This window comes from Balaenoptera ricei, chromosome 3 (assembly GCF_028023285.1).
Source record: "Balaenoptera ricei isolate mBalRic1 chromosome 3, mBalRic1.hap2, whole genome shotgun sequence".
In the NCBI taxonomy this organism is placed as follows: Eukaryota; Metazoa; Chordata; class Mammalia; order Artiodactyla; family Balaenopteridae; genus Balaenoptera; species Balaenoptera ricei.
Window position 1 is genome coordinate 98,854,469 of NC_082641.1, and position 12,842 is coordinate 98,867,310.

Genomic DNA, 12,842 nt, shown 5'->3' on the forward strand with positions numbered 1-12,842 from the left:
TGTTTCACAAGTCATGATCACAAGACTCGATCATCCCATACCAGCCGATCTTCTGCAGTATCTACCTTAAGAATAAGGATGACAACATTAACGGCAACATTAATAATAGTTCACGTTAACTGACGCAATTTTTAAATATCTGGCACTATCCTAGGCACTTTATATGGATTACTCTCATTTAATCTTCATAACAACCTCAGGTATCCTCATTTGCATATGGGGATACTGAGGCACAGAGAGGTTAGGTAATTAGCCCCTGGGACACGGGCACTCAGTGGCAGAACCAGGCTTCTGACCCAGACGGTGTGCCTCTGGAGCCCACGCTCACAGTCATCACATTACCTGGCTTTGCCTGACTCTCTTTGCACGAGACAATTGTGGATCTGTTCCAGAGGGTTAGCAAGAACTCAAGTCAGTTTGTTAGCCAATAATTTTCACTGACCTTATCCTACAAATTTGTTAATGGGTCGTCTGAGAAGTTACTTTGGAAAACTTGGGTAGGTAAAGTTAAAATGTTACTTTACTGCACTAATCCTCAAGACCTCTAATATTATTAGTACATTTTTTGCAACTCAAATGGGACCTTTGTATACACTGTTTCCCAAATGTATTTAGCTCGAGGGAATCACCCCACCCACCCCCTACTTAAGACTCTTAACTTCTTGAAGAATTAGGTTTTTGTTGTTTTTAACATAATTCGGAATAAAAGCTGGCTAGTGCTCTTGTGGGGTTCCCAAGAAATTTCTCAGGTTCTAAATATTTGGGTAACCCTTACTTTTGACCCTTTCTTATTTAGTCTTGAGTGTCTTTAGTGCTTGAGTAGTTAAGTTGTCTTTAGTGACCACTTACATTTACCTGCTGGAACAATCACAGATTTGTTGTCATAGTGTAATTACTAATAGTGCCCTTTTCGAAGGGATCCCACTTGGATGATAAACTCTGCACAGTTGCTCTAATCATAACTTCACCCTCCCCCAATTAAATAAAGACCTCTGTTTCATACTTCCTACCTTCTCACCACTCACTGAAGGACTCTTATTGCTACCACATGTATGGGAACAAAGGTAATAGCCACGTGCCTCTGGCATCTCACCATTTTATGTCAGAGTCATGCAAGGAATTATAGAATTCCATAAACTGGAATTACCCAGTTTATAGTCTCTCATCACTCAAAAGTAGCATTTCTTAAGAACTGCAAGGCTTTAAGACTTCTTCACCTGGCTCAGAATCTATCTATCCATATATATGCTTATCTATGCAGAAGAGACAGCAACTCTGAAGGGATACCAAAAGTCTAAAAATAGTTGTTACCTCTGGGCAGCAGTGGTTGGCATCAGTACTGTGTAGTGGTGGCAAAGCTGAGAGAGACTTCTCACTTTAAATATTTACACTCTGGCTTTTGAGTAACGTAAGCATATTATTTTTTTAAATTATATTTTTCAATGTTTTACAACTATTCTGAGTTTTCCCTGGAAATACAGGCTATTTCAAGCCCAGCCGGGTTGATCTACCTTTTGGAATCCATGTCTTTCCTCCAAGGGAGACCTGGTCTCTTTTTTTTTTTCTTTTATTTCACTTGACTTAGTCAAATATTATTAGGTCTTCTCATACTTCAAGAGAGAGCTTTTTTTATGCTTGTGTGTTATAACATAATTCTTAAGAGAATAGCTTGGAATTGGACCTATCTGGGATCAAGCTCCTCTCTTCCACTTACTGACTGTATGGCCTTGAGAGAGTAACTTAATTTCTCTGGGCCTCCGTTACCGTGTCTGTAAATGGGGATAATGACAACCTCCCTCTTGGGATTGTTGTGAAATTTCAATAAGATAATGCATATTCTAGGCAGTTCTGGGGATAATGTAGTATAAGTTCAAAATATGGTGGCTAGCCAGGGGGTTCTCATGACTGTAAACCTCTCACTCTGAGTAGCCACGAAGTTCATTTCTATTCCTGTAACCTCTTTTCTAATATTTACACGACTGACATTCCGTGGGATCCAACCATACCACTTCTTATAAATATCATCCAACTCTCTTCCAATCCTGGTATTAGTGCACCTAGAGGCGGCAGGGATATCTTGTCAGAGTTTATGCCTTCCAGAAAGCAGTCAAGGCGTCAACATGATTCCTGGAGCAAATTAACCAAAAAAAAAAAGCAAAAAAAAAAAAAAAAAAGGGCTTCCCTGGTGGCGCCGTGGTTGAGAATCTGCCTGCCAATGCAGGGGACACGGGTTCGAGCCCTGGTCTGGGAAGATCCCACATGCCGCGGAGCGACTAAGCCCGTGAGCCACAATTGCTGAGCCTGTGCGTCTGGAGCCTGTGCTCCGCAACAAGAGAGGCCGCGATAGTGAGAGGCCCGCGCACCGCGATGAAGAGTGGCCCCCACTTGCCGCAACTAGAGAAAGCCCTCGCACAGAAACGAAGACCCAACACAGCCATAAATAAATAAAAAAATAAATAAAATGTCCCTTCTTTAAAAAAAAAAAAAAAAAAAAGCAGAGATGGAGTCTAATATGACGTTAAAGGTGTTAAAACTTAGGAAATGACATTTTCAATTTCAAAATCATCACAAAAGTAAGCCACTGGAATCAAAGACACACAGTTGAACCCAAAATCGTGACGAAAAGATTCCAGAATTCTAGCAACAAAAACAGCCCAAGGTCACACGGGGAAAAGCCTTCATAGTGTTTTCTTTAGGACATAATTCCTCTTGTCCACAGATTTGGAAAATAGAAGATATAAAGAGAAACGAGTAGAAAGAATACAGTGTGTGTAAATATTGGATTTGAATTCCTGCTTCTCTATCTCAAGTGTATTAAATAAGGAAGCAAAACTCAGTGTGCATTTGTGGTCTGTCGTCATGAGCCCAGCATGCTGCTGGGGGTTTTCTGATTTGTAACTCAGTAACTCTCACTTAAGCCATACCACCTTGAAATGATGCCCTACTTAGCAGATGAGAAAACAGATTCAAAGAAATTAAATTGCACCCAAGTCTACAACCCAGGACTCTCGACCTTGATCTTTTGTTTCCGTCCATGCTGTTCTTACTTGGCAGGAAGCCCTGCCTTTGGGTCTCTAGTTCTCTGGGAAGCTTTGGGAAGTCTGGGGGAAAAGCTATGACTTTATGGAGTAATCTTGTTGGCCACCGTGGGCTTTCACTTTGGCTTTATATGTGGCCCACTTCCTTTACATTGTTTCCTCTGTTGCACAGCTTTGGATGGATGCTGATACTGTTTGTCTTTTTGTGGGGTGCTTCATTTCTGTTCTCCCGGGGCCAGTTTTCTCTAGACAAAATACACTTGTGTTACGTACCACAGTCCTTGTGGTACTGAATCTATTGCTAACAACAGATTCAACACCTAAGAAAAAGAGAAATTCCCTGATAAAGGAAATTTTAATATATGTTAGTTTTTTTTAATGTCATCATGGAAAGGATCTATAACTCGTTATTCACTAAACTGTGTGAGGTCTTTGTTTTCACACAACCGTTTGACATTTTGCATTTCTAAGCTCCATGTTACTTCCGGAAGGAGTTGATTAATTTTCACCAAATGTCATTCAGTACCAGAGAACCTCAGAAGGCATTTGAAGTTTAATTTGACTTCTTTAAACAAACCTGTGGAGAAAGCTGTTCAGTGACGGGTATTCTGTGAGATCCTCCTCTGTGCTCCACGTCCATTTATCTTTGCAACCACTCCAAGAGGTGGGGATCATTATTCCCATCTTGTAGATGGGGAAACTGAGTCTCAGTAATATCCCTGAGCAGTATGGCAGTTCATGGAACCATCAGCTACGGGATATTGGACTTTTATAAGTACACTCTTCTTTTCCAGGACCCTGGGGAAATTAGTTGCCACAGGAAATGTGTACTAGTTCTCACTAAAGGGTTATATGTACTGCAGTTTTGTTTTGGTTTGTTTTGTTTTACCTTATATGGTTTTGATGAAAAAATTGTAATATGTGTTAAAGCGTATGTTTTTAAGAAGGTCAACTCATGACTCTCATAAAAATACAAAAGGGACATGCCGAAGATTTTACTTAACTCGTTAACTAATGAGGAACAATAAGCTCTTATAATCGTTTCAAAGGAGAATGCCAAGTGTAACACAGGCAGACAAGAAAATGAGGAAGCAATTGCACCTTCACTAGACAGAATTTATTTGTATCTCTGTGGAAAAGAGCCATTTGCACTACCAGATTTACTTACAGAGTTGTGAAATAGCTATGTGAAGAACAAGGAAAGGAATCTGCAAGGGAGTGCTTTACAATTCCCAGTACTCCATTGAAAACCATCCAGTGATTTTTTTTTTTTCTTTTTCAGCCCTTTTTAAAGTCACCACCTTCCCTGACATTTGTCTTCTTTAATATGTTGACTTTTTAAATGAGCATGTACTTTTCTGAAGGTGGTAGGAGACACAGAGTGAATGACTCAGCTTGTCCCTGTGATGAGGCATACCATTGATTTTCAACCACTTGGGGTCAGGAAAATGCATACACACCCAAATTTGCATTCGCCATCAGCTTAAGGACCTTAGATGTATTGATTTTCTCAAGACTATGTTCTTTTCTGTTAGGGTCTCCATCTGTGACCTGAGGACGATTGGGGGTTAAGGGTCCTGGCACTTGTCTTTTTCTCTCTGGATAAGATTGCCTCCAGCTTGCTGCCATGGTCATTTCTTCTGGTCCTTTCAGGGTCAGCCCCTCTCATAGTTTGAATCTCTGCTGCTTCTGCTGATATGGCCCTCTCCCCACCCGTCACTCTCTTTTTCTTTCTTTTTTTTTTTTGGTTTTTTGTTTCTTCTCTATCCTGTTGAATTTCCCACTTTGGAATTTTTGAGTGTGGAGGCTAGTGTCACACATGTATCAGCAGTGTCCCAACAATTCCTTGCTTTTCTCCTGGACCACTACCAAATCCCAATGTAGGGGGGTCAACTCTTAGCTGTTTAACTTCTTGTGACAGTGTTTACTGTTGGTTATGGCCCCTTTCTTATCCCCAAAGCTGTCTTTTTACTAAGCCCTATTTAGATTTGGAGTAATTCAAATGCAAGAGAGCTAAGGTTTTATATATTTGTTTAAAGAACTTTTACTAACAGACCAAAACAGCCAGTCATGCTCTTCAAATTGTTTTCTTTTCCATCCTTCCTACTACTGGGCTCACTGGATCAAATTTTAACTAGGCAAGAATTAACAATGACATATATGTGCATCTGTAGTCACCGTTTAAAAGTTCCAAGTATAACAAATTTGATGGGTGAAAAAATTATGTATTTGCTGGTGAGGTTGTAAAGAAAGTGACTTGAGTACTTCACTATATTAACATTTTCTTAACTAGGGTAATATTATGGGTAATTCTTGCTAATTTCAGAGAACTATAGTTTTTCATTAATTAATGTCATGAAAAGGTTTTGGGTTTTTTTCCCCCTTCTAAGCACTTTTTTCTTTTATACAGGGTCATTATAACTTTGACATCAGTGTTTATCTCCAGATTTATAATTGTTGATGCTAAAAGCAAGATTCCCTAAATATCAGTTTGGCTTACAGCAAACGTTGCTGAAATGGACTGTTTGATTAAGCCAAGAAAGGCGATGTAAAGACGTAGAGGAGGGGCAGTGAGATAAGTAGATGTCAAATAACATTCACACGTATTTCTGAAGACAGTCTTAAATGGTTTTGATGTAGTGGTAATCCTTTGTATGTTTTTGATATAAGGTATCATTTTTCATTAGTCAACAGCGTACATGTATATATATTTTTTAAGTTTGATATGTACATATGTTGTTCATATCACCGCCATTTATTTATTTATTTATTATTTATTTTTATGGCTGTATTGGTTCTTCGTTTCTGTGCGAGGGCTTTCTCTAGTTGCGGCAAGCGCGGGCCACTCTTCATCGCGGTGCGCGGGCCTCTCACTATCGCGGCCTCTCTTGTTGCGGAGCACAGGCTCCAGACGCGCAGGCTCAGTAATTGTGGCTCACGGGCCTAGTTGCTCCGCGGCATGTGGGATCTTCCCAGACCAGGGCTCGAACCCGTGTCCCCTGCATTGACCGGCAGATTCTCAACCACTGCACCACCAGGGAAGCCCCCGTACATGTATATTTTTAAACACAAGTGAATCAGTACTTCCAGCACTTTCTTCTTTGAGAACATCTCCTGTTCATCTTAGTTGCTTCCTGGGCATACCTTTGGTTACGTGTTTCTCATCATAGATCCAGACAGAGGGAGAGGTGGGCCTGTGTTTAATCTTCCACTGTAGCTCAAGTCAGAACCACTGTACCCTGCTTTTATGCTAAATATTTGTATTACTGTCCTTTGATGTTTTCTCGTACATAATAAATCTTTCCTCTTTATTTTTTTTTACATTTGCATTTTTTAAATTAAAGTATAGTTAATTTACAGTGTTGTGTTAGCTTCAAGTGTACAGTACAATGATTCAGTTTTTTATATATATATATATATATATATATGTCAGATTATTTTCCATTATAGGTTGTTATAAGACATTGAATATAGTTCCCTGTGCTATACAGTAGGTCCTTGTTGTTTATCTCTTTTATACATAGTATTGTATATATGTTAATCCCAAACTCCTAATTTATCTCCCCACCCCATCCCTTCTGGTAACCATAGGTTTATTTTCTATGTCTGTGAGTCTATTTCTGTTTTGTAAATAAATTCATTTATATCATTTTTTTTTAGATTCCACATATAAGTGATATCTTATGATATTCATCTTTCTCTGTCTGACTTCACTTAGTATGATAATCTCTAGGTCCATCCATGTTGCTGCAAATGGCAGTGTTTCATTATTTTTATGGTGGAGTAATATTCCGTTGTGTACATATATCACATCTTCTCTATCCATTCATCTATCGATGGACACTTGGATTGCTAAATCTTTCCTCTTTAAAAGAACTGATTTATGACAGTAAGAGAAACCACACTCTGAGGTACACTTCAAAGCAAGAAAACCACATATTTAACCAGGTAAAGCAAATATCTGTTTCTCTAGCTTTTAAAACAAACAAACAAACACCCACATATGTATTTAGAACTCTCATTTTGCAGGTCAGCATGTTTTCACAGAGAAGTATTTAAGTATAGTGAAGAGAGGGGGGCAGTTGACTACTGCTTCTGTCAGAAGTGCCGTGTACCAGGCACCCTTGTAGGTCCAGGGGACGACACAGTGAATAAGATTTACAACTTCTGCTCTCAAAGTGCTTAGATTCTATTAAAGGAAGGCAGACAATGAAAATGTAAGCAAATGATGAGGATTTCAGGAACAAGGAAGTGCGATGGTTAGCAAAGAATTTAAGTGAAGCATCATTTTCTAATTTTCATTTTTAAAAGCCCTGGCTACTACATGGGAAGAGATTGGAAAGGGGCTTGGACTGGGCTGTTGTCCATGGAGATGGAGGGAAGTGGATAGAATTTAGAGAATTGGAGGAAGGTAGGATGGAAAGAACTTGGTAATGGACTGGGTAAGGGAGGGGATGGTATAGTGGACGACTCCCAGGTCTCTGACTTGCACAAGGATGGAAGGGATGCTATTAATTAAGATAGTAAAGAATGGAGGAGGAGCACTTTGGGGGCAGGGGGGAATCGAGGATTCAGTTTTGGACATGGTATATTTGCAATGCCTGCAGAATAGCCAAGGAAAAGAAAAACCTTGAGCGCATTTGCAAAATGAGTCCGGAAATGAGGTCAGGGCTGAGTTATAACTGTTGGGAGTCATTGGCACGTGGGTGATATCTAAAGCCATGGAAGTGGTTGAGATCACACAGGGGTGAGGACTGTGAAGGAGAAAAACTTGGTCCAGGACTAGCTGTGAGATACAACAGACATTTAATCGATCTAGTGGAGGATGTGGAACTGACAAACAAGCCTGAGCAGGAATGGCTAAAGGCAGTTAATTTGCAAGAAAAAAATAATCATATTTCATGATCACAGACCACATAGTCCTGGCCAGCAACTCTCAGCCACAGCTCCCAGTTGGCTCTGAAAAAGCCTTCACTAATGCTAGGAGAGAAACCTACTGCATGCATGTCTTCCCTGAGGAGGGGGAGAAAGGGTTTCATCCTCATTTTCAAAGATGACTGTACTGGATATAATCCAAAGGATAAAATGAAAGTATGAAGCTGTTGCTGTATTTCTAGAGCAGGGTTTGAAGTTCCTCTGAAACAAATGTGAAAGCCTCAGAGGTCAACTTCTCTGTCCTGGTTTAGTTTGGGTTCCTAGTAAATGGAGAACGATCTTGCTTAGTTGGCAGCAGCCTTTCTCTTGGGAGAAGTTAAAGTGCTACACCATAGAGTTATTTTGTCTTTATGCTTGCAATTACATGGGGAATTTAGATTTAGTAAGAAAACTAGCTTAGAAGACATACAAACTTGCAAGTCCAGCCTTGGAAAAAGGAGCACAGGGGGATCTTTCGAACCCATCTCCCTCTGGTTTCGATTATTTCACAATGTACAGTATTGCCATTTAATAGGCATTGCAGTAAATCCCAGATGGGATGTTTGTAGACTGTGCCACACTCTAATCAATTAAAAACAATAAACTTTCAACTTTATATAAAATAAATTCCTGAAATCCTAGTTGGTTACTGTGTATCTGAGAATTTGGGGGTATCCCTTCCTATATAAATAAGGTTTATTATTTGTAGAGGTCTGTGTCTTAAGTTGAGTCATGGAAGATGGTCCCTGGTCTTAATATGGTAATATTAATATTAAATAACTACACGTGTGCCGTTCGTTTTGACATAAATTCTTTAGTGTGAAGCCATACACTCTTGCAAACCATTGAAGAGTAGGAATAGAAATGGACTGCTGCTTAAATGATGAAAGTATTAAAAAGCTTGGAAACTTTCTTTGTCAAGTTGGCTATTTCTCATGCTTTTTCACTTTCCTTTTCTTTCTCAAAATCAATTTCAGTTCTGCAGTTTCAGTTCATGTTTCACAAGTTTAAATATCAACATTTGTGAGGGCACCCCTTCTAGTTCAATCAAGATTTTCCTTCAGGGTGTATGGCCGTGTACAGTTCTGAATGACATCCTGGTCATTAAGAATCACTTGGCGGCTACCTGTACTATATACCATGAGCTACTTTGGCCCAAATTTCAAACCTGACATGGCAGTTCCACACTGAGGGAGTTACTCTCTTATGTACCTTCCCAGCCTGGATTTGGGAGCGGCTACCTTTTTGTTTTCTAATGTTGCTAACCTGTCCAAACTAGAAATAATTTCCTAATTATTTCTAATAATATCATTGATGCCCTGACTCATTCCTACATATCTGTATTTTTAAGCCTTTCATCTTTCATTACTGAATGACTGCTTTCCAACATCCAGGCGCCTAGGAGAAGAGGGAGAAAGCACAGTTGTAGTGAAGCAGCATGCACAGAGTGGGGGAGGATTTTGGAGAAAAACTAAACTTGGTTTGGGGAATGAACATTTATTGAGCATCTTCACTGACTGGCTGTAAGTTAAGAGCATCACGTAGGGTCTCATTAATATTTAATATATACAACTCTTATTGTTTGTGTCTTAAATCTCTGTCTAATTAAATCATGATAATTTAATCAGTGAGTTCAAAAGTGAACTCTAAGCATCTGCTTTTTCAAAGTATGTTGTTCATGTGGCACATTTCATTAGTTCATAGAGTAGGGTTATTTCCTCAAATCATAGAAAAATTTAAAGGGCACAATGGCCATTCATTAGAAATAGCAAGTGGCAATAAGCTCTCCAAGGAATATTTCTTTCCAACACTCAGCTTTGGAGAGTTGAAATTCAGGGTGGTTAGGATGATCAAACTGGTAAGTGCTGACCAATGTCTTGGGAAATTTGACTTTTTGCAAATTTTGGACTATAAAGCAGGGCTTTCCTTTTGATTAGCTTCCATGAATTTGTCAATTTACTCAATATCATGGCTTTGTCATTTATTCCTCTTTACATTTAAATGGGTTTCTTTAAATCATTCTTGGTTACTGTTGCTCAGAGAACAATTGTAGAGTTGATTTTATATTCCTTATGTAATTCTTATAAAATTAAAACTAGGGAAAAATTACATAAAAACTTACTGCCTCTTGAGACATACTGTCTTTATAATCAGAGCCCTTTAACTTCTTTTTTTTTAAATTTTAGCATTTTTAAAAATTTTATTGGAGTATAGTTGATTTACAGTGTTGTATTAGTTCCAGGTGTGCAGCAAAGTGATTCAGTTATACATATACATATATTAATTCTTTTTCAGATTTTTTTCCCCATATTATTACAGAATACTGAGTAGAGTTCCCTGTGCTATACAGTAGGTCCTTGTTGGTTATCTATTTTATATATAGTGGGGTGTATATTGTTAATCCCAAGCTCCTGACTTATCCCTCCCCCACCCCCACCCCCAGAGCCCTTAAACTTCTAAACAAAGTATTGGCTACAAAGCAGAAGGGGTAAAACACTTGAATTGCCAAAAAACCTTAAAGATTATGCACAACCACCCATTAATTTCACCAATGAGAACCTAATTCCCCAAAATGTAGGAAAATTATTTTAGTTCTTTTCTGAACAGAAACTAATGTCAGTAGATGGGAGGCAAACCGTAGAGTGGGAAAATGGGAAGGAAAATACTCCTTCCAATGAGATTTTTAATTTGCTTCTCTTGCTGATATTTACTGAATTTTTATCCTCCTCCTCCCCTTTGTTTTTAGTGGCCACAGATGTCTTTAATTCCAAAAACCTGGCCGTTCAGGCACAAAAGAAGATCTTGGGTAAAATGGCGTCCAAATCCATCGCTACCACCTTAATCGATGACACAAGCAGCGAAGTGCTGGATGAGCTCTACAGGGTGACCAAGGAGTACACCCAGAACAAGAAGGAGGCAGAGAAGATCATCAAAAACCTCATCAAAACGGTCATCAAGCTGGCCATTCTTTACAGGAATAATCAGTTTAACCAAGATGAGCTAGCACTGATGGAGAAATTCAAGAAGAAAGTTCATCAACTTGCTATGACCGTGGTCAGTTTCCATCAGGTGGATTTCACCTTTGACCGGAATGTGTTATCCAGGCTGTTAAATGAGTGTAGAGAGATGCTCCACCAGGTCATCCAGCGTCACCTCACCGCCAAGTCACATGGACGGGTTAATAATGTCTTTGATCATTTTTCAGATTGTGATTTCTTGGCTGCCTTGTATAATCCCTTTGGAAATTTTAAACCCCACTTACAAAAACTGTGTGATGGCATCAACAAAATGTTAGACGAAGAGAACATATGAGCATGTGAGTTGAGATTGTGACTGCTCATGATTTATTTGAAGATGGAGCACTGCTGATTTATGAAGGAAAAAAAAATAATGTTTTAAAAATTACACATATTTCAGAAAGACTTTGCCCAATTCAGTTGTCAGACATTAATGATAATGTTTTATGAGGCTTGTTTTATTTGAAGCAAAGCATATTGCCAAATATTCTGGTAAAAAGCTTCCCAGCGGTTAGCAGATCACGGGAAGATGTATGGTTGCATGATGCAAATGTAGAGTTATATAAAGAAAGATACGTGTGGCTCCAGACCTCAAGACGTCTTTTTTAGGGCAGTTGTTATGTTTGTGGCACATTGGATATTTCTATCATGTACAGAATTGTGTATTTTGATTCACCTTTATTCCTTACTATGTATGTGTACCTCTTTTAAAAAGCCAACAGCTCTCTCTTACTGTCATTTCTCCTTTTGAAACAATTCCATTTTCAAGTTTACCTTTTGTTAAAAATTCTTTTGTTAAAGACTTTGACATTCAAGAATTCCGTCTTAATTAAGAATTAAGATTCAAGAATTAAGGCAGTCAAATTGAACCTTCAGAAAAATAGAAAACTGCTTCTCTGAAATCAATATTGTAGAAACCAATTGTATTTGACATAATGAATAATGTCTAACATAAGACTATGCTTCTGGAATCGAGTCCTGTTTTTCAGTACCAACAGTAATACTTCCCAAAACATGAAAATTCCCCAAAATGGCATACCATTGCCTTGAAATGCTTGCTGAGGGCTTAACTTACGTCATCTTGAAAACGTGCTGACGGAATCTCCATTTTTCATATCTGTTTTAAATGTAAGAGACAAAGAGGAAATCTAGATCATTCCCGATATTGGGACAATAAAAAGTAAGTGGTTTTAAGAATGATAAAACAATCTTTACCTTAGAGATGAGCCCATCAGAATAATTTAATTTAGGGGGATGAAAGGCAAAAGGGAAGACAGGATATTGCCAGAAGAACATGGGAATGAAAATGAATGCATTTCAATGTTTAGTAAGGTTTGATAGGTAAATAAAGAATGTCACTTTTTTATTTAACTGATAAGGTTTTTGCTATTTTGTTATTTGCTATTTTGATGAGTAAACCAAAGAATATTTGCATTCCAAGCAGTTTGTGTGTTGTTTCTATATAATTTTATGTGTGAATGATAAAGTAAGCATTTGCTTATTTTGTAAAAAAAAAAAAAAAAAAAAAATAGAAACCTGCTGGCCAACTATATCACCTAGGAAATGACAGACTCAGTCACCAGCGCTAAATGTTTGCAATGTCACTCTGTGATTTAGTGTACTCTTATGCCTTGAATTTGCCTGCCTCCCAGAATACTGATGTTAAAATAATAGCTCACCAGGAAAGGCCCTACAACTAAATATTCCAGAGGTTGAGATCTTCTTTAACCCACTACAGCCTAAAGGAGGTGGTAACTTTCTCTGGGACCCTCATGTGCTTATCTGAGTCAAGCAGCAGAGGCAAAGAGTATCTCCCTGTTTGATATTAAATCCTGACACCAAGGCTTGAACTGAAATTACCATCCTCACTTCC

At 38.5% G+C, this 12,842-nt stretch overlaps 1 protein-coding gene across 4 annotated transcripts in view; it reads left to right on the forward strand.

Annotated features, from left to right (window-relative positions):
• TNFAIP8 (TNF alpha induced protein 8) overlaps window positions 1-12,403 on the forward strand; it is a 123,254-nt gene extending 110,851 nt beyond the window's left edge. For all 4 annotated transcript variants that reach the window (XM_059919428.1, XM_059919427.1, XM_059919430.1 and 1 more), the window contains exon 2: window positions 10,699-12,403. In XM_059919428.1, the coding sequence (XP_059775411.1) occupies window positions 10,699-11,264 (566 nt within the window). In that variant the 3' untranslated portion in view covers window positions 11,265-12,403. The remainder of the gene's footprint in view (window positions 1-10,698) is intronic.
• The last annotated feature ends 439 nt before the right edge of the window (window positions 12,404-12,842 follow it).